The sequence below is a fragment of the Aristolochia californica genome, unplaced genomic scaffold (genome assembly GCF_029961685.1).
Source record: "Aristolochia californica isolate CCGP_79_NKW_82.1479 unplaced genomic scaffold, dmAriCali1.0.hap1 SCAF_11, whole genome shotgun sequence".
Classification (NCBI taxonomy): domain Eukaryota; kingdom Viridiplantae; phylum Streptophyta; class Magnoliopsida; order Piperales; family Aristolochiaceae; genus Aristolochia; species Aristolochia californica.
Window position 1 is genome coordinate 383,520 of NW_027181782.1, and position 21,356 is coordinate 404,875.

At 39.3% G+C, this 21,356-nt stretch overlaps 4 protein-coding genes and 2 non-coding genes across 7 annotated transcripts; 4 read left to right on the plus strand and 2 right to left on the minus strand.

Moving 5' to 3' along the window:
- Window positions 1-792: 792 nt before the first annotated feature.
- Window positions 793-7,878, plus strand: LOC137943908 (MLO-like protein 11). The gene is made up of 16 exons (XM_068789343.1): window positions 793-1,683; window positions 2,107-2,265; window positions 2,803-2,860; window positions 2,956-3,197; window positions 3,318-3,434; window positions 3,857-3,917; window positions 4,268-4,362; window positions 4,464-4,538; window positions 4,728-4,813; window positions 5,564-5,613; window positions 5,796-5,836; window positions 5,943-6,113; window positions 6,249-6,284; window positions 6,474-6,541; window positions 6,695-6,755; window positions 7,168-7,878. Exons 2-16 carry the CDS (start codon window positions 2,140-2,142, stop codon window positions 7,537-7,539), a joined length of 1,659 nt encoding a protein of 552 aa, XP_068645444.1. The 5' UTR covers window positions 793-1,683; window positions 2,107-2,139; the 3' UTR covers window positions 7,540-7,878.
- A 323-nt stretch (window positions 7,879-8,201) lies between these two features.
- On the minus strand, window positions 8,202-10,977 carry LOC137943888 (fructose-bisphosphate aldolase 1, cytoplasmic-like). Its single transcript, XM_068789310.1, has 2 exons — window positions 10,574-10,977; window positions 8,202-9,532 (listed from the first exon to the last, which is right to left on the minus strand). Exons 1-2 carry the CDS (start codon window positions 10,599-10,601, stop codon window positions 8,484-8,486), a joined length of 1,077 nt encoding a protein of 358 aa, XP_068645411.1. The 5' UTR covers window positions 10,602-10,977; the 3' UTR covers window positions 8,202-8,483.
- Window positions 10,978-11,302: 325 nt separating this feature from the next.
- On the plus strand, window positions 11,303-14,158 carry LOC137944748 (uncharacterized). 2 transcript variants are annotated; one of them, XM_068790484.1, is made up of 4 exons: window positions 11,303-11,527; window positions 12,728-12,886; window positions 13,132-13,350; window positions 13,796-14,158. In XM_068790484.1, exons 1-4 carry the CDS (start codon window positions 11,363-11,365, stop codon window positions 14,138-14,140), a joined length of 888 nt encoding a protein of 295 aa, XP_068646585.1. In that variant the 5' UTR covers window positions 11,303-11,362; the 3' UTR covers window positions 14,141-14,158. The 2 variants fall into 2 exon arrangements, with proteins under 2 accessions (XP_068646585.1, XP_068646586.1); XM_068790485.1 differs by lacking the exon at window positions 11,303-11,527 and adding an exon at window positions 12,567-12,595.
- Window positions 14,159-15,184: 1,026 nt separating this feature from the next.
- On the plus strand, window positions 15,185-15,258 carry TRNAI-UAU (transfer RNA isoleucine (anticodon UAU)). The gene has a single exon. It is a non-coding gene; the product is annotated as a tRNA-Ile (tRNA).
- Window positions 15,259-17,416: 2,158 nt separating this feature from the next.
- Window positions 17,417-20,402, plus strand: LOC137943916 (uncharacterized). The gene is made up of 4 exons (XM_068789358.1): window positions 17,417-19,245; window positions 19,537-19,821; window positions 19,894-20,007; window positions 20,098-20,402. Exons 1-4 carry the CDS (start codon window positions 18,046-18,048, stop codon window positions 20,182-20,184), a joined length of 1,686 nt encoding a protein of 561 aa, XP_068645459.1. The 5' UTR covers window positions 17,417-18,045; the 3' UTR covers window positions 20,185-20,402.
- Window positions 20,403-20,964: 562 nt separating this feature from the next.
- LOC137945077 (small nucleolar RNA snoR27) lies at window positions 20,965-21,061 on the minus strand. The gene has a single exon (XR_011110897.1). It is a non-coding gene; the product is annotated as a small nucleolar RNA snoR27 (small nucleolar RNA).
- Between the last annotated feature and the right edge of the window lie 295 nt (window positions 21,062-21,356).

Genomic DNA, 21,356 nt, shown 5'->3' on the forward strand with positions numbered 1-21,356 from the left:
TCTAGGACTAAGTATTGATCTTAATCAATGAGTCTGCTTAATTTTATGTCAAATGAAATAGAAAAAATCGTATATATATTTGATAACTTACCACTATATTCCTTTTTATCGAAGAGTAAGAAGAGAAATTTAGAATTTAAAAATTTTAAAGAAAATTATTCCTAACCATGAACAAGGTCGGGTGTAATAGAATTAGGTCAATTGATCCTAATTGGTGTTTTATATACATTATGTGATATATTATATGGTTAATATATCATTTATATAAGTAAATTATATTAAATAATATTAACAAATGAGAGAGAACTCTACTTTCCTCATTATCATTCACCTGCCTCAACAATTCAATAATAATTATTTAATTAGAAGAGTAAATTATGTTTAATTTTTTATTAAATTATTTATTCAAATATATATTATATATATCACTCATGATAGATAATTGATAGAAAAAGACACTTTATATTAAAAATTCCTATCCATGTTAGTGGGTCCAACCTCTTGACCAACCCACATGACTTTGTTAACACCTATCACTAATAACAATTTATAATTTATTCTTTAAAAAATATTTTATAATGTTTTGGTCAGTTAAAAAAATAAAATTTGGATTATTCATAGGAGAGAAAAATAGAGGGTATTTTTGGAAAGGAAAAGGGTAGTTTAGAAAATTCACAACTTTGTCATTTTCATACAGGGAGCCCTTTGGACAACACGGTTTGGTTTAATTTTTGTAGTACCAAAACGCTCGTATTCCGAGTCTCGCTGAGAAGTAGCCGACTAAGACGGGCACTTTTTGCTCTCATTTGATTCCTCCAGAAGTTCCGATTCGAATCCGTGACAGACCCTTTTCGTTTCTGTCTCTCCGGTGAAGTGGGGAGTTTTCTCTGGTGGAAATGGACGTCTGTTTCGCGAGAAATGTGCTGTGACTGACTGAAAAGCTTCTCTGTTGGTGAATGAATTTATGGCGATGATTTGTCTGAAAAGTTTTCGGAGGAAAACGAGGAGTTAGTGTGTTTTCGGCGAGGTTTGGAGTTGAGGAGTGAGTTCAAGGCCGCCTTTTCTGGAAGGAAGACTTAAACTTCTGAAGAAAAACTGTCATTTGCCTTCATGGCGAGATTGACGGCGTCCTTTGTGGGGGGTTGAATAGAATATGGTCATTCTAAAAGCTGCCATGAGACACTCTTTTTCTTCTTCCAAGCATCAGCGGGTCTCCGTCAGTTTTTCTTTCAGAAAATTAGTGGTCAGACACGGTGCGAAAGGGTCAGTTCATTGTTACTGAGCCAGTTCTAACGAGAAGAAAAGGGGCGTGTAGCTTGTGCCTGTGAAAAGAAGCGTTGAAGACTGTGTTTAAGCATTTTTTTCACCGGAAATCAGCTTTTGAGAATCGTTCCCGGTAGCATTTGGAAATGCGGGTGTCAAAGACAGAGAATTGAAGGTCTTCAGGAAGAGGTGTTTTCAGAGTTTCATCTTCTCTCGGCTGTCGGGGGAGATCTATTGCGAAGGTTGGAAGGACATTTTTTGGTCCGTTCAATAATTTCTGGAGTTTAAATATTTAAAATAATTGGAAGATTATTTTAAACTCCACAAATCTTTTGGAGATCTGTTTGTTATAATGGCGGTGGCGACACCCGTGAGGAAAATCAAAGGAAGTTCCCTTTGAACGAGTTCCTAGTTCTACAGGTAAAGGCACCTGCCCAGATTCTTTTACAATTTAAATTTTGAATAAACATTATAATCTTTCATAGCTGGAAATCTTTATTGTCTTTGTTATGCATTAAATTTAAAGAACCGTTATCAGCTCATCTTTTACTGAAAATATGTTGACTGGATCTCCGTGGTTTTGAGGATAGAAATAGAGATAGTCGCAACAGGTCAATGACAGTTTTGGAAGCTAGTGACAGAGCGGTCTCGGGGAAATTTTTAAAATTTCTTCTATCCCTAGTTCCATTTCTCTATTCTGTATGCTTTTGTCGTATGACAAGCATGGGGATTGGAGCTTCGGATGGCTATTTCTTTGTTACGTTCTCTCTCAAGTAGTGAATAAAATGCTTGTAACATTTTGGAAAATGATGTATGTTTGACTGCTGAGATTGGATCTTTCAGAATTTTTGAAAAGGAAGGAAGAGATTGCATGAAATGGCAGAGAGTTCACAGGAATTGCGGTCGCTGGCCTTGACGCCTACGTGGTCTGTTGCAGCAGTACTGACTGTTTTTGTGGCTGTTTCGTTGATTGTGGAGCGCTCTATCCACCGGTTGAGTCATGTAAGTACCAATACTCTTATCTTTGGCATGCTTGTTCTCTAATTGATTAGATTTACCCCTTGTTATCTAAAATTTTGAGCTGGTTAGCACCTTCAGGAGATTTATGCTTTTTCGCTGCTGTAGAAGCAAGGTGAACAACAAAAATGCTATTTATCTTCCTTAAGAATTTATTTTTAAAAAATTCATTCTTTATTGATATTTGATATGTTAGTAAAGAGTGTAGAAGCATGACATGGATCTTCCGTAGCACACGAACAAGATGCAATACTAGAAATAGCTGCTAATTGGCAGTTTGTAAGAGATATGATAATTTAGCTGCAGTTGAAGGCATGAATGATGAGAAATGTAAATACCACTTTGTGTTAAAAAATTAGTTTCAGTTATTATTTGCTACTTTGTTATTCATATTCAGCATGCAGAATTTTGTACTCTGTGCCCTGCATATTTCAGAGCTGAGAGTTTGAAGAAGCTTTTAGTCTTGAGTGTGAGCAATAGTATTTCAAGAATTAAGTGATTTTATTTATTTTATTTTTTCAGTGGTTGCACAAAACCCACCGAAAACCTTTATTTGAGGCAGTGGAGAAGATGAAAGAAGGTGCTTTTCATACTGGCCACTCCACAATGAAGTTCTGGGATGGAAACTACTTTTCATTTTCCTATTCTCATTCCTTTCTGTTATCTTTGGAACAGAGCTGATGCTGCTTGGCTTTATATCGCTCCTTCTCACAGCTACCTCAAGCTTGATTTCAAACATTTGCATTGAATCAAAGTTCTATGAAGGCATTTTCTCTCCATGCGACAGGTCTGAAGTGGAAGAAGAGAAAGAGGATGAGGGTAGTGCAGTTCATGATCGTAAATTGTTGATGGGTTTGATCTTTCATCAGCAATTCAGGAGGGTATTGAGTGGTATTAGTAAGAATACCTGCAAGGAGGTATTGTGATAAAAGGATCTGTCAAGTTATAAAATAATCTCCTTTTCAGCGAAGAATTGCTTTTTATTCTTGTGGGGTACTAGGTAGCTGGTTGTTCTCTAACTTTGACATTGATTCTAGGGCCATGAGCCATTCGTTTCATACGAGGGATTGGAGCAACTGCACCGGTTCATTTTTGTCATGGCAATTACACATGTATCTTATAGTTGTTTGACTATGCTGTTAGCAATTGTAAAGGTAAGAAAGTCTTCAACACCTATTTTAAATTTAGCAACTGACTTGCAAAACATTGAATGCTTTGACTTGTTATAAATCTCAGAACTCTTACCTATTATATTACCCTTCTAGTTGGTTGGTTGTTGTTGTATGTGTGTGAGTGGTGGGGGGAGTATTTGGAAGAAATCTGTATTTATTGTTTGTTTCATTTATTGGTAATTCAGTGCTGATTGTCCACCAATCTATTGTTTGAGTTTCTCTTTTCCAATTTTCCAAAGAGTAGTATTTGTATTTCAGTAGCCTTGTCAGATAGAAAACAAGAATATTTCTGACTGCTATTTATATTATGGTTTTGGATGATATCTTAAGTAATTCATTTTGTGGTTGGTGTATTACCATATTAGCTCCTATCTTGTGACCTCTTTTTAAATGTACTTTGGCAGATACATACATGGAGGAGATGGGAGGATCTGGCGCATATGGATCGGCATGATGATTTGAGTGGTACGCTAATCAATCTTATCAGGGCCATTAATAACGGATCTGAAACAACTGTAGACTCATGTATATGTTACTTTCAAGTTTTCTTTGTTTTAGTTACACGTAATGCTACTTATCACTCAGAAAAAGAAAACTAGTGCTCTTTTTGTTTAGTTTGCTGATAACTTGTAGTTGTTCTTCTATAATGCAACTGTCATCGACTTTGGAACAAGTAGATTTCCTCATTTTGTTGCACAAGTTCTGATGTTCTATACTGATGTGACTATCATGGATTTTAAACCAACCAGATTTCCTCATTTTGTTGAACAATTTTCTTCGGTCTCTAATACGTTTTGCAACTCATATTGCCACAGAAATCACAAGAGAATTGATACTGAGAAGACAATCAACATTTGTCAAAGTTCATACATCAACTCCTTTTAGCAGAAATAAGTTTCTTGTTTGGGTGGTAGGCATTACAGAGAAATTTAGTAATCAAGGACATGCTTTGGAGTATTCAGTTTTTGGTTGATATTTTATTGAATTTCTTACTGGGTTCATAATTTACAGACCTGTTTCTTCCGCCAATTTGGCCAGTCTGTTGTTCGTGCTGATTACCTGACTTTGCGCATGGGGTTTATCATGGTATGGATTTCTATCTAATGCCCATATGTTGTAAAGACACGCAGGGTAATGATTGTACAGAAACATAAACGACCCCCTTGTGTAGTATCCAAAAAAACTACATGAACCTCGACCTCTTTGATGTGAAACTTCTTTTTCCCTTGCAATGCTCAGATGATATATATAAACCTACTTCTTGTGCATTTGCAGAACCACCACCTGTCTCGGAATTACGATTTTCATAGCTACATGATTCGTTCCATGGAGGAAGAATTTAAAATGATTGTTGGTGTGAGGTATGTTGTAAGTTTCTCATTATTTCTAGCTTCTCCCTGGTGGGTGGTGATTTAGTTGTCTCTTCATGTCACTTTGGTTGCTTATACTGTTTGAGTCAATGCCCCCCTGACCATGTTATCATGTTTAATCTTGATGCCGTACTTTGTTCTGCTGCATTTTGAGAAGACTCGGTCTCTTTTTCAGCAAAGTGTAAAATTTTGGAAGGACACGAGAATTAACTTTTGGAATGTGAGTCAAAGTCATTATTGGGTCTTTTCTTATGAAGAATAGAAAGTTGGAATTAGGCATCTTTGACAGTTTTTCTGTGATTTTCAACATCCCTACGCATTGAGTTGTGGCAAATTTGTATTGGATGTAAGATTTCAACTACTTTTCCCTCATTCATAATTTTTGTTTTCTGAATGTTGATTACACATACACACACATTCGCCTTACCCCTGGTGAGATTTGAAGCCAAAACCTCACACTAGAAACCTTCGCCATGTGACCATTAAGCCAAAGGCCCAAGCCACCTCTCATTGATGACTTTTAATCCTCATCCTTAGTTCTGGCTTTTACTTTGTTTCCCTACTTGCTCAAAAAACACTTTCCCTCCTTTTCCTGTTCTACTCTTAAGTCTGCGATGTGCTTAATCTCTATCCTTATCCGAGAGGAATCATAAACTGTCTCTAATATGCTTGGAGGAAAACCAATTAAAACGCTCTGCTTTAATCTAATTAACACTTTTCTTTTTGGTAAATGAAATGCAGTGCTCCATTGTGGGGATTTGTTGTCACTTTCATGTTATTTAACATAAAAGGTGAGCATGCCTTGCCTCTTCAATCTCTAATTTGTATTTATTTGGTTATGCTTACTTGCTGTAACTTGGCTCTATTAAGGTGTCATTTTCTTGTTTTAATTGCTTTACTACTGTATGTGTTTCTGCCTTTTCTCAACAAAAATTCACTGACTGAACTGTGTTTTTCATGGCCTACTTTGCAGGATCCAATCTCTATTTTTGGATAGCCATCATTCCTATAACTGTTAGTTTCTTTTTTTCTTTTTTTTTGGCAATATCAGTTCTTCAGAGAAAAATAAAACTATATTTGTCATCAACGTTTAAATGCTTTTGCTATTCTCCTGATGCAGCTAGTTCTTCTGGTTGGCACAAAGCTGCAGCATGTGATTGCAACTTTAGCATTAGAGAATGCCGGAGTAACTGGATTCTTCAGAGGATCAAGGTTAAATCCACGGGATGATCTATTTTGGTTCAAGAAACCAGAATTACTGTTATTCTTGATACACTTTATTCTCTTCCAGGTTGGAAACTTTTTTTTTTTTTTGAGTGAATGGTTGGAAACTTTCATTATGTGAAATGTCATACATATTTTCGGTTAGTGAAAGTAAAACCCTCTGAAATAACTCCTGTTGTCTCTTTGTTTCGAATGTTTGCAGAATTCATTTGAGCTTGCGTCCTTTTTCTGGTTTTGGGTACTACTCTTACAACAGAAACTTCAGTTGTTTTTGTTTTTTTTTTAAATATGGAATAATTTTAAGAAAATCTAAATAAATAATTAACAGTTTAAACACTGTAACTTGTCCTCTAGCCACCATTACTGACTCTTGTGTCTCTAGTTTTCACTAACTGGACTAAGTACCATTTCTTTTTATTCTTTACAGTGGCAATTTGGATACAATTCATGCTTTATTAGAAACCACACATTGGTGTACATACGGCTGATACTGGGGTAATCATTTGATGTGGAAATTATGCAGTTACATGTCTTACTAAATTAATTAGTAATAGCAAGATGACAATTGAGTATAAGAATAAAATGTTCATAGCTGTTACAAATTTTACCTAATGTTGACTATACAATTTTCACTGTTATGTTTACCAGGTTTGCTGGTCAGTTTCTCTGCAGCTACAGCACTTTACCACTATATGCGCTGGTTACTCAGGTAGAATTCGCAACACACTAGAGGATCAACAACAAGACCCTTTTCGCCATGGTTTTGTTACTTGGCCCTGGAGAAATCCAGGTTCTGTCACCTGAGTGGGGTTGGGTTTCCCGGGGATAGGGGGGGTGCGAGTCGAACTCTCTGACCTGACTCTCCCCTTCCCAAATCCAGGCAACGGGGCCAAGTCACAGGTCAACCATGCAAGATTTGAGTTGACTAAATCAGTTGTGAATCAACCCAGTGAGTAGAGAAACCATGTTTCTCTCTCTGGGTCTATCGTCTTCTTCAGTTGAAATATCAGAACCTTGTCCAAATCTGTAGAAGAATTAGTTTCTGTATTATGAGATCACATTTTAGCATAACTGTTTGACAGAAAAAGTTACGTACTCTTCTCTGAAATTTTTGTCTCCAGATGGGAACAAACTATAAAGCTGCATTAATTCCACAGAGAATTCGAGAGATGATCCATGGGTGGGGTAAGGCAACAAGGAAAAAGAAAAGAAGGCAGGGCTTTATCACCGATGATTCAACTATACGGACAGAGACAAGCACCATCTGCTCACTTGAGGACACACAAGAGCAGCTTCTTGAGGAGCCTACAATTGATGCATGCATGGACATTGAACTACAGCCTAATTCTACCACTGAACCATCTCAAATCCCTAACGAGATCTCTAGTAGGGTTGGAACCCCCCTCCTTCGTAGCTCAACTACTTTTTCTTCAAGAATTACCATGGATTCTCAAAGAATTGACATTCTGAGAACAGCATCTTTGCCCAGATAATTACAAAATCAAAAAAGCTAATCATCACAATTGTACCTCAGTCTTCACATGTACAGAGGGATCCATACAAGAATTTTCTTTTCATTTTACATGTTTCTTCTAACCATGATGGTGTAATCTCAAATTTACAGAGGGAGGGAAGAACATAGACATACTGTTGTAGAACACTTTGTATCTTCTTGATACCAGTGACTGGTGTACTGCATATGACAGGTCTGATGCTTTGTCTACAACCCCAATCAGGCTGTAAAGAAAAACACAATGTCAATCAGGGTACTATATCTTTGTAGAATGTGTGCTGGATAAAAAATTTGGGTGTGGCAATTTTAGCTGATCACCCCTTCTTCTGTTCTACCAGTCCATTTAAACTGGTACTATATCTTTTTTTTGTTCTTCCACCATTATGTCCCAGCATGGTTCCATCGGTATGCGAACCTTCTTTGGCATTGTAGGAACCATTGTCTATTTACAGCTAAGACAGCAACAAAGCTGGTCTTAGGAAGCATAGACAAAGCCTTAACTGAAACTCCAGCCACCTACACTGTTTTGCTTCTTGTCTTGAGTTTCTCATCTTATTATCGGTTTTATCCAAATTCAAATTGCATAAAGGAAAGACAGTAAGATAATTAGAGAAAAATATTGAACCAACAAAAGACTTTGTGTTCATAAAAATCTTTTCCCATTAAAAACCAAAACTTTCCAGCCTTACAAACCCTCCATATAGCATCAAATGCAACCAAACCAAATGGGCAGAAATAAAGCAGGGAACATTCAACTGGTGTCATTAACTGACAAAATTGACTACCAGGTTCTACTCAAATGGAAGGAGCACCGTACCCAGAAAGTTAAATAAAAATAACACATCTTCAAGACTTCATTGTAGAAAACAAACTTTTATCCTGCAAAACCTCAGAACATTCCAAAAACTCTTCGAGTCACTAAAATTAGTACTTGTAATCCTTGACATGGAGACTCTCAGACACTCCTTCTCCCTTGGCAGCATCCCCCTTATAAGTACCCAAAGTTGCCTCTGAGTTTGCCTTGCTCCTGGAGAGCAATGCAGCCCTTGCCTTCTCAATGTTCTCCTCTTTTCCAGCCCAAGTCTTCAGAGTGCTCTGCTGTAGTGCTCGTCCAAATGAGAACGAGAGGCCCCATGGCTTCTTCCCCTTGAACTGGTTCATTGCATTCAGGTTCAAAGTGGCCTCCTCCTCGCTCTGCCCGCCTGACAAGAAAACAATGGCAGGAACAGCTGCAGGAACTGTTCTCTGGAGAGCCCGCACTGTGTACTCGGCCACCACCTCTGGGGCAACCTTTTTAGCATCAGAGCCAGGGGTTACCATGTTTGGTTTCAAAAGCGTACCTTCTAAGAGTACCTTGTGATCATTAAGGGCCTTGTAGCACGCTGCAAGGACTCGCTCAGTCACTTCAGCACAGCGGTTAATATCATGAGACCCATCAACCAAGATCTCAGGCTCCACAATTGGCACAAGGCCATTCTCCTGGCAGATGATAGCATAGCGGGCCAACCCATTGGCATTCTCATTGATTGACAGCTGAGAAGGCTCGTTAGGGCCAATCTTCAGGACAGCCCTCCACTTAGCAAACCGAGCACCAGCTTCATAATACTTCTGACAGCGCTGGGCAAGGCCGTCATGACCCTGTGTGGTGGTCTCACCATTCGTACCAGCAAGTTCAACAGTTCCCTTGTCAACCTTAATACCAGGAAGAACCCCACCTTCTTTAAGAACATCAACAAAGGGCTTGCCAGCAGCAGTTTTCTGGTAGAGGGTTTCCTCAAAGAGGATGACACCACTTAGGTAGTTCAATGCACCAGGGGCACAGAAGAGGAGTTCACGTAGAGCCTGACGGTTGGCTTCAACATTCTCAACATTTATGCTTGCAAACCGTTTACCAATGGTGCCAGTAGATTCATCTGCTGCCAGGATTCCCTTACCAGGTGTGCCAATGTAGGTAGCATTCTTAATGAGCTCGTCTGAAGAAAATACATGAAGAGTATTTGGGAGACAGTTTACAATGTTTTCTATAACAAAAGGGATAACAAAACAAGAACTACTGTTTTGATGATTTGATGGAGAAGATCAATGAAAGAAATTTATAATATATGCATCCTGAAGTATGTTCAGTAGAAAAGGAAGATTGCAAGAAAAAACAGTATACAACTCTCTTTTTAGTCTCACATGGCATGCAAACTTTAGAAGAAAAACAATAGCAGTAAAACAGAAGGATTTATACCGTAAATTTTGATAATTACCACCAATAAAGAAAGTGAAAAAATTAGACTGAGAATCAGCAATAAAGCTAGATACTGTTTTCCTTCAACATTAGGCACATTTGAGCTTAAGCTAGCAAGAACTATCAACTAGTACAGACAAACCCACTCTTGAGTTTGATTGCAAAGAATGGAATCAGCCAAGAGTAAATAATGATGTTCAAGTATGACAATAGGCCAGAAAGATGCAATCTATTCTGCTTTCACCTACGTGAGAATGCTGAACATCTCATAGTCATTTCATAAGAAAATGAAGAGATTGGAATCATGAAACTAGTTTTCTGACAAAAACAACTAAAAGAAAACAATCTAGAGAACATTTGAGACCTTAAGTTTAACAGTAAACTTGTCCTCAGGTAGAGTCGGAGATAAATTATAAGAACACTTACCAAGTTATCTATCATAAAACAAGTAAAAAGCATCAGGCAACTCATTACTATGACAACAAATTATATATCCGGGCATATATTTTATTGATAAGATGTAAAAAAACAACAATAGGAGTACTTAAAAACAGATTGATAATCCAGACCCAAAAACACCAAACCATCAAAATCAAATGATCAAGAGATGAACAGAAAGGAACAACATTCAAGTTCAGAGAAAAGCTGAGAATCCTTCAATCGATGAACATGAATAAAACATGGTACCCATGATCTAAACTCCCAAAAAAAGCGCAAAACATAACGTTTGATCGAAAACCCAGAAAACAGAAAGACCTAAACAGAGGAAATCTCCCGTTACCGGCGTATTTCCCTCGGAAAGCAGACATCTTCGCAGTAGCCTGTATTGCTGTCGCAGGAAATAACAAAAACAGCAGGAAAAAAAAACCCAATGAGATACGAAGACGAGTAATGTGGGCTTATAAAGGGCGAGAGACTTGGAGAAGGGGCAAGATGGGATCATGGGGATTATCAGATCCACGTTCCCTTGACCCGTGCGATCCGACCGGCTTGAGACTTGGCGAACAGGAAAGCCAAATGGTCGATCTCGCTGCTTTTGAACGGTAAAATGCTGAAACCAAAGACGGGTCAACACGAATGAATCATTGCCTGTAAATGGAAATGAAGGAAAGAAGTATCCTGATTTTCCGGGGTCCATTTCTGGCTTCTCATGAACCTCCTCTGGTTACAAGTTTAACCATGCAGAATCCACGAAATTTTGCGCCATTAAACTAGCTCAAAGCCATGATAGGCATGGAACACGTATCTTAGCCAAGTTCATCGTGTTCACTCACCAAAGAAATCCAAATTGGAACCTTAGAAAAGAATAAAAAATATCAATTTTTTCTTTTTACTAAATATTTTTTAAATAATAATGGTCAATTTTTATTTTTTTTCCATGGTTAAACAGACTCGTAATGGGTTGGCGGACCCTTCTGTGTCGCAAATTAGCTTATATGTGTCGGGTTTTAACTGAGTGGATATAGCCGATACCAGAGGTGTATCGGCTGATACGGAAAAAGTTGTTTATCTCATCTTCGTCGCAGCCGTTTACTTGGTTTTAGACGTTCAGTCACCGAAGCAGAGCGGAATGGCTGTGGCGCCAAGGCTGTTTTTGCTCCCTTACATGGCCAACAATGGCGGAGGATTTGGGAAGCTCTCCTTTCCGTCACGGACCTTATCCATTGTTTCCTCATCGAGGCCGCCTCTCAAGACTTCTTCTGCTCGAAATGGCGACGCAAGCAAAAACTTTCAGGTTCTTCTCGATTTCGAACTCCCTTTCTCCTCGTGCGAAAAAATCGTTGTTTTTGCTTTAATCGTTTGTAAAAGACCCAATTTTTTTGCACTCGTCAAGCTATTATCAGGGGGATCCTTTCAGTTTCTCGTGTAGTCGACGTTTTTCACTTCAATCATCTGTAAAAAAACCCATTTTCTGTGCATTCGTCGAGCAATCGTCAGTGTGCTCATTCAGTTATGTGCGAAATCGTTACCTTTTTACTTCAATCGTCTGTAAAATCCAGTTTCTGTGGATTCATCGAATAATTATCACTGGACGGCTGTTTGCGAAATTGTTTTTTTATAACTCTAATCGTCTGTAAAAAAAAAAACAATTTTAGTGCATTCTTCAAGCGATAATCAGTGGATTACTAGGGATTCTCTTCATCTTCTCCGTCAGCGAAAATTCTTCTCTCTTCAGACCAGTTGTGCGACGGCCAAAAGCTTGGAAATGGACGGCTGAGCGCGAACATGATATGAACTCTTCCAACTGTTATAAAAAACTTCACTTTAACGTTTTCCTCCTATCAGATTCAGATTGAAATGCGATTAGATTCATCGAGGAAGAACCGATATATCGGACGATATCGGTTGTGTTACAATACCAAATTTGTTACGGTATCCAATATATCGGCGATTATAAGGCCAATTCGAAGTTACAAACGTGAACTGTTGTAACGGCATTCCGGCCATTATTAAGTCATTGTGACGGCTTCGTAACGGGCTTTACACTACATAACGGCAGGAAACTTGACTGAGTCACGTCCAAGATGACTCGGATCAGCTGCGAAAGGATATAGACTTGACTCGGAGCAGCTCCAAATTATATGGATATTGATTCGGATCTTCTGCAAGAGACGACCGATTGGACTCGGACAAACTCCTGAAGATAATTGAGTTAAGACAGGTCTAATGTCGACCTGAATCGAGTCATCGAGTCAAGCTCAATTCGCGAGATCAACTGACGACCTTCTACCCCATCACTGAGCTTAGGCTTCACCACAGACGGTTACCATTTCCCTGCTCCGCAGAAGCGAGGATGAAATCCGTTACTCATTCTTTTTACTCTCAAATAAGATATTTAAATTCATTTGTTTCTTCTCTTGAGTTGATTTCTTTCGAATTTGACAAACTATGCTGTTAATGTTGATTTAGTCTGCTCTTGATATCTAACTGATAGGGCTTTTCAGTGCTATCTTCCGATACTCATTGGGACAGTGGGAGTTTATGGAGCACAACAGGAGCATATTTTTTCAGCCTACATATTCCTCTAAGTTTTGGTGGACTTTCAGTTGTTTCTCAGATACTTCACAAAACTACTCTTGATCCACAGACAAAGGTGAGTTAACTGGGTTCACCTTTTAAACTACATTAGCATCAAGAAAAGCAACAATGGTGACTGAGGTTTTGAGTCAAGTCTGGTTAATATTTGAGGAAATGTCTAAAAGAAGGCTTAAAAGAAGAATCTGAATCGAGTATTTCCCAATTAATCTCATTCACATTCATTTCATTTTTAAAAGCTTTGTTGATGAACCAGATGTCTGTAGTTTAATGTTGCAGCTGTGTCAGTTTTGGATGTTGTAGGCTGTCTCACTTGTTATAATTCAAACCATGGAGCTTTTGGGAGCTTTGGCACTGCTGGGTTACACTGCAAAGCGTCCATATAAACTACTGAGCATCTTCTCAGGTCAACAGGCACCAGAAGGAAGGAACTGGGTAGTGGCTTCTGCAGTTGGATTTGGGCTTTTGATCTTGTTGGTTTTCCTCACTTCCTTTGTTGCTGACAGATTAATTGGTCCCAAGGTTTTTCTCCAAAAACTAATATTACATTCTTCATTGCACTGTATTTCATATGCATTTGCACCAGACATGCTCATGTTGATGGCTGATCATCTGGCCCTCTGCAAGGCTGGGTGGCTGTTCATGATCCATCTGGCCTTCTGTAACCCTTGCTTTGGATTCTGAGAACAGTAAAGGTTGCTGCTAATTAAACTCTCAGGCTCTCCAGAAGCAGATGGTTAGAGCAAAAGCAGCTTTATTATTTAAGCAGTCCAAATACCTCCTTCCTGCTATTATGTTTAAATGGTGCCCTGTACTGAACTTTCCATTCATTTCATGCATTAATCACACCACCTGTGCCCCGCACATATCAAGGAAGATGACCTAAATGCTTTTAGCTCATCTTCCATTGGATTCACAGATGGTCCGTAATCCAAAGGAATTCATAGCCTAATCTCTTCTGTTACAGGATGTGAACAACCCAGTACTGAAAGAGATCTTTTCGAGTGGCCCCATTGCTGGAGGATCATGCTTCTTTGTCTACTGCTTCATCACTCCTCTCATGGAAGAGATTGTTTACAGAGGATTCCTACTCTCATCTCTTGTTTCTTCCAATTTTGAATGGCAATATGCTGTTATCATTAGTTCTTGTATATTCAGTGCAGCTCACCTCTCTTTTGAGAATTTCATACAGCTTTTTCTCATTGGCTGTGTTCTTGGCAGCACTTATTGCTGGACTGGGAAGGTATCATCTTCATTTGTTGTTCACTCTTTGTACAATGCTGCAACTCTCATTTTCACTATCCTATCATGAAATGAATTGTGATCTAAATATCTGCATCAACTTTGGATCACGGAAAAACTGACCAGAACTGTTTATAAATTGGTATTGTTCAAGACTCGGACGAGTCCTGAGGTTACTTGTGCAACTCAAACCCCCGAGTCAAGAGTTGACTCACCCTTCATGAGCCGTAAAAAAATGGAAAAAAATATAAACTAAATCAATTAGAATCCTCTCTAGATTAAGGAAGCTAACAAGAAAATTAAGTCAGTAGATGATTTTATAAAAGATAAAAATATATTATAATAAGATATAGTTGTAATAATACAAATTATGGATGGAAAACTCGTTTTGTCAACTCAGATCAATGGAAAACCGACCAGAGTTTGCGTAACTCGATTCAGCACAAGACTCGGCTGAGTTTTGAGGTGGCTAGCACAACAAGCGAACTTGAGTGACAAAGGTGAGTTACCTCAGTAACCAGGCTTCTACTCATTGAGTTCACTAAATCATGCAAGACTGTCGGGTGGGGTTGGGTTTGGGAACGCCGGGATGAAGAGTCTAGCAAGCTTCGTTCTTTAAAAAGTCTCTCTGAATTTTTGTCCTCTGTCCGTTCGTCTTCGTGCTTCCTTGTTGGCTTAGAAGTAGCTCCTACTTCGGAGACGACCTCACCGCCGGAAAAAAAATGTTTGCTGTGTTCGAGAAATCGGTGGCGAAGCCTCCAGAGGAGCTGATTATTCCGTCACCTGGCAACCGGAGCCCGAAAACACAAGCTGAATGTTCAGCTCTTCCCGGCCGGAATCAACGATCTGTAGCTTTTCTGATGGAAACTTCATGGCGTTTTCACATCAGCATGAGAATCCGCTGCAGCCAAGGTATTGTCTCTTTCTGAGTTATTATGAGGATGAGCTTCTCCAATTCTCCAAACTTCTGATTTTGATATATGAACGAGTAAAATCATGAATCTCTCCGAACTCGCTGAGAACTTGAGATAAATGAAGCCGAAATTTTTTATTACTTCAGGGAAATCGATAATGTTTTGGGTGAAAAAAAACAATTGTTTTGTTCATGCATCAAGGTCCCGTAGCTCAGTTGGTTAGAGCGTTGGTCTTATGAGCCGAAGGTCGCGGGTTCGAGCCCCGCTGGGACCATTGATCCATTTACTCTATATAGAAAGGTTACTCTCAAGTCTAAAGCAATTTTTATTGGAACACTTCAACTCATTTATGTCATTTTAAGAGGTATTTATGTAATGTTGGTGACACAAGATGAGGGGTACCCCTTGGGTGGTTTCGTCCAATGCTGATGGGTTAGGTACTTGGCTTTATCGGTTTTTTGAGTTAGGTCATTTCGTCTATCATTAATAGGTTAGGTACTTGGCTTTCCGAATTTAACAGACCGATCTGTTGAATTGTATTGGTTATGCATTTGACACTTCAGGAATGATTCCGTTACCTTTTTCATGACAATAGGAGCAAAGAGAAGTATTTCCATTAATTTTAATGGAATTTTTTATATTTTTGTTAAAAAATGATTTTAATTAAGGGGTCTTAATATATTAAAAAATAAGGCAGACTGTAAACTGGATTTAAAACAAAGAAGGAGAGCAACCCCTACACTCTTACGTTCAAAACCCCAAACCTTATCTTAAAAATCAATTATCTCGTAATCACCCTTTTCTGATCCTTATCATTTCCCACCTTTTTTACTCCTTCAATAACCTCCCACCACGTATCGCAGCCACCGATGTTCCTTGTTTTATACTCTGGCGGAGAAACCGAATGCCCCCCTCCAGCTCTCGTTTTCTCTCCCTCTTCTTCGTCTCTCTCAATCCCTCCTGGTGAAATCTTCTCCGAAGCCCCCCAGAGTCTCTCCATCGTCAATGGCGGGCTTTGATTATCAAATCAAGAAACGGGGCAAGGATCTGAACGCGTTCTTTAAGAAAGGGATGAAGGCCGTAGGGCATTCCTGCAAGAAGGGCTGGTACAAGGTGCGGATGTTGCGGCTCTTAGGGAAAAAAGTTTGATGGATAACGGACTGGTTTTCCGTGTAAATGGGATTCGATTCATGTCGTGGTTTGGTGGTTTTCGTAGAGCGGATCATTAGGGAGTATATGTAAAGTTTTATTTTTGTTTTCTTTAGGGAAATATTGAGGAATAATAGTTTTAATTACGAGATGGATTCAGGTGATGTTACATGATTCTTTCGCCGGTGACATCGGTGTGAGGATTTTACCATTTCATTTTGGGTAGTTCTTCTTCTAAATGTTCTTTGAGAACGGATTGATGCATCATTTCGATTGTTCTTGCCAGAATTGTTTGCTTTCGTTGAGAATAGCTTGAATTGATGTCACCTGGTTTTTTGGCCGGCGACGGCTGTTTTTTTGGGGGGGGGCTCTTGCCGGAGAACGTTTTGATGAATCATTTCGATTATTCGTACCATAAATTTGTGCTTCCTCTGAACTACGAGATGTCTTGAAGTGATATAACGAAATTTTCCCTCTGGACAGAATCTTTTAACACTTCAATTAGGGTAATTTTTTCTTCAAATGTTCCTTTTCTAAGTTTGATCAATGGATCGGTGCGATCTTTTTTACAAGAAAGAAAAAAAAATCGTGGGGTTTGATTACTGGGTTCCTTCGAATCCTTCGATTTTCAGGGAAAAGAACAATCTTCTGATCTTATCTTCCATGATCGAGGTATTTATGATGGCGTATTGTTTGTTTTTACGTTCATTGGAGTAATTGAACAAAACAAACGGTATCACGTAAGCCTCACAGATTACACGGAGTTAGTGAACGGTATCACGTAAGCCTCACAGATTACACGGAGTTAGTGACAAGTGTTCGTGGAAATGATAAAGTGAAATATTTCGAGACACAGGCCTTTGCCCTTCTTCGTCTCCCTCACAGTCACGAGAGAGAGAGAAAGAGAGAGTCTATCAATGGAACTGGCCTTACCCCTCTCTTGATCTCCCTCACAAGAGAGAGGGTTCCCCCCCTTCCCTGTCATTTGCTAGAAAAATTTAGGGTTTTAATTTTTAATAATTATTTTAATATAAGATAAATTAAATTATTATTTGCATTTAACTTCATTTTAATTGCTGAGTAGATGATAGGATAAACGAAAAGGTCGTTGACGCGATTCATCAGTGAATTGACGTATCTACCCTCACCTGAATCGTTTTTCCTCCTAACTATTTCTGGGTATAATTGTACATTCATTTCGGTCGGAATCCGAACCGACTGGGAATCTACTTATCGAGCGCTCTTACAAAGTCCCGCATTTTTTCTGTGAAGGACATAAAATACTTTTGTTCGAAGGAAGAAAAAGGAGAAGTAGGCGACGAAAAACCAGATTTCGAATTCCGGTTCCGTTCTCTTCCCACCGGCGAATTCTCCCAGTCTGAAATGGACATGAAGATGGCCGATTACGCTTCCGACGTCTCCGCTTCCCTCAACCCGGAGCTCAATGCCTTGAGAGGAAGACGTGTTCGAGCCAATTTTAGGGTTTTCATAAAGACCATACCTCGGAGCTGTCGATGCTTCGGAGGTTACTGAATTTCTTCTTCCGTTCTAGAGATCGAAGTTAGGGCGTTCGGGGGTATCGTCACGTGGTTTTTCGATTTGGGTTGCGGTGTGGTTTGGTGAGCGGTGGGACGGTTGTGTTTGTCGGCGGAATTTTATGTCCTGAAACATCTGGTTTCATGGTGCGAAAGGGTTGTTATTTCCAGGGGATGTTTCTTGAATTCTGAGTCTCGTAGTCGTTGCTTCTGGGGTGGTTCTTTGTCTTCGTTTTGGCGGCTTGAAGTATTTTCGTTTCTTGGATGTAAATGAAGGTTCCGAGGTGTTGAAGCGAGTTTTCGTTGGTACTGAAGCAATTCTTGGTTGTGAAGCTACGATTTGTTTAGGGGGGTTTTGGGAGTTTGCTTTGCCAGGAATGGCAACAGGAAAGGTGTTAGGGCTGAGTATGACAAATGGTTGTAGCCTGAGAGAAGCCATGGCTTTGGCGACTCTGCGTGAAGTCCACAATAAAGGGCATCTTTATGTGGAGATAAGGAAGGATGGGAAGAGGCCTATATTCTTCTGCACATTGTGTCTTTCTAGGTGTTACAGTGATTCAGCATTAAACGATCACCTCGGGGGATATATTCACTCTCAAAGGTATGCTGCTGCAAAAGTAACTCTCTTTGGTCCAATTCCGTGGCCTTTTAGTGATGGAGTTCTTTTCTTCCATAATTCATCTGAGAAAGACCAAAAGCTGTTGACGCTGGACTCCAACAACATGTCCTCCAATTCCAACAGCATGATAACCGTATATTCTGGGCAGAATAGTAATGGGAATTCAAGTTCCAATAATGGCAGTTCAGGACTTGTTGTAAATGGTCATAACAACCAGATTGTGATTCCAGGGGTTCTGCTTAATGACAAAGTTTCCTCTCTGGAAGTAGAGCATATGGGTATGGGGCATATTGGGTTAAGGCTGAATGAGATGAATAATTGTGTTAACAGGATATGGTGTGCTTGGTTAGGACAAGGGGAATCTGATGATAATGATAAGCTATCATTACCCAGTTCTGATTTCGGTGTCGTTGTTTTCTCTTACCATTATGATTTGGGTAGAAAACCTGTTGCAAGTGACTTGAGCCTTTTGGGATCTTCTAGTCCTTCAGTAGAGACAATAAGTTTCTGTGGGAGAAAACGGATTAAATCATTTTCAGAGCCTGAGGATTTTAGTCAGGATCTAGATGATAAATGTGACTCTGCTGTTGAAGATTGCCTGGATTCAAATAATTCCAGTGAAAAGGCGATAGTTTTGCAAAAAGATCACTCTGTGCATGATGACTATCAACTCCAAGAAGAGTGTCTAGATACAAAAAATTCCTCTGAGAAGGCTATAGTTCCACAAAAGGATAACTCCAAGACTGCATTGACAACTAATCAATATGACCAGCAGCTCCAACACTCAAGGATTATATCCAGCAAGGCCGTCAGGAAAGCATTGAGGAAGCAACAGAGGATAGCGGCTGAAAGAATGTGTGATATGTGCCAACAGAAAATGCTCCCTGGAAAAGATGTTGCTACTCTTTTCAATTGTAAGACTGGAAATGTGGCTTGCAGAAGTAGAAACACAAATGGGGTAATCATCTACAAACTACTGTACTATTCCATTTTTAATTGTTTTTCTTTTTTTTTTCTTTTATTCTTGCAAGAAAATTGCTTTTTGTTCAGGTCAGTTGTACACTTTGATTTTCAAAAACAAAAAGATAGAAGACTGTGGTAGTAAAGAATATTTAAGAATGAAAATGGAAAGTCTAGTTACCAATACAAAACTCACCATGAGAATCCTGGAACTCTTTCTTCATTTACTGATAATTTTTATCTGAACTGATATGAAACTGATATTGTTTGCCCCTTCCTCGTATTGTAGGCCTTCCATGTATTTCACATTTCCTGTCTCATTCATTGGATTCTTCTCTGTGAGTATGAAATATGGAATGAACAAGCTATCAATGCAAAACTTAACCATGAGAATACTGGTCGAAAGACTAAGAAAAAGAGGGGTCCAAAGCCTAGTAGAGTCCGGAAGAGTGGTGAGGAGAATGGGGCCAGTAAAAGAACAGACATTCTTTCTATACTTTGTCCAGAATGCCAGGGTACCGGCGTAAACATTGAGGGAGATGAACTAGAGAAACCAACAGTTCCCCTTTCGAAGGTCTTCCTCTTATCCTTCTCCTTTTCTTCTTTGCATTTCCATTAGCTGCTCATCAAATTTCTACCATTTCAGATGTACCTATACAAAGTCAAAGCAAATGAAGCACACAAGGCATGGATGAGAAGCCCGGAAGTGCTGCAGAAATGCTCTATAGGCCTCGACTTCCAGTCTGAAGAAAATTGTCAGGTTTGATTGGGAAAGCCTTCTGAATTTTTATTTTTTTGCAAATTGTTGTAACTATAGATAAGTATTCAAGTAAAAAGGGTCTTGTCGCAGGAAAAGGTGGCCCATTTAAAGCATTTGAATTTCTACAGAGCCATGCATGAAGAAGGGGATTGCAGCTATTGGTCTACTGCCATGTAGCTCCATAGAGTTCTGTAAAGTTTTAACACCGCAGCTAGGCTCATCGTAGTGATACCTTACAACTGTAGCAGTTCATGTACATTACACTGGCAATGACCTGTACTCACACCTCTAACAGCGTAGCTTCGTTGACAATATAAAAGTTACTGGTATTGGGATGATTTTATTCTTGCAACTGCTGTTACTAGTTTCAATTTATGAGGCTGTCTATTCACTTTTCTCTTTTTATTAATATCGATGTCTACTGACAAGCTTGGCAAGCAAATTTAGGAATGGCAATGGCGGCTAGGAAAATGAAATCCTTGGTGTTTATAGGAGCAGAAACGAAGGAAAAACAAAAACAGCGGGTGAAAGTAATTGAAAAAAATAAAAGTAAAGCATAGAAACACGAACATGAGCAAGAAATAGCTGAAATTCCCGCAGATGGGGTACTGTTGGCATGTTGAGACGTCGAAAAATCATCAGAAGTTTTGGGCAGAAAATCTCGCAACTGCGTAGTGAATTGATGCACTAGAAAGGATTCTAGATTCGCCGATAGAAACCATCCGAAAGTCAAGTTTGTGTCCAAAGAAAACAAAGAAAAAGCAAGGCCTCAGTCGTGGAAAAAATGCTCATTTGCTAGGAGACAGATTATCTGATCTGGAAAAAACGAAAGAGGAAGTATAGAAGGAAAAAGCGGGCTTCGCTGGTGGGAAAAAATACAGATTTACCAGGAGCTCGGTGGCCTGATCTGCCATGGAAGAAAAAAAGAAAACTAAAGAAAATAGGAGCACTTGAGGCGTAGGATCTCAGCGTATTACAGTCGTCTTCAAGGCACTCTAAAAGAGGCGCTTGCAGAAAGATAACGCAGTTTTAACATCAACATCATCGATCCAAACAGCCACACTTCATCGTTCCCAAACACCGACCAGTAAAGACTGCAGCATCAAATCAGAACAAATCTGCAGATCTCACGATTAGATGAAAAACTCAAGCAACGGCAAAGAAAAACGGAGCAGTCGTGGGTATTTGCTGTTTCTCTGGCTATGTTCTGAGAGGTGTTTATATAGTTTTGCTGAGAAGAGCTAGGGCTTACGTGGCATACCCTACTGCCCTATGCCAAATTTAGCATTTGGAATGGGCTGATGTTGTGGATCAGGTTTGGCCCAGTCCACTTACAATATAACTGGGCC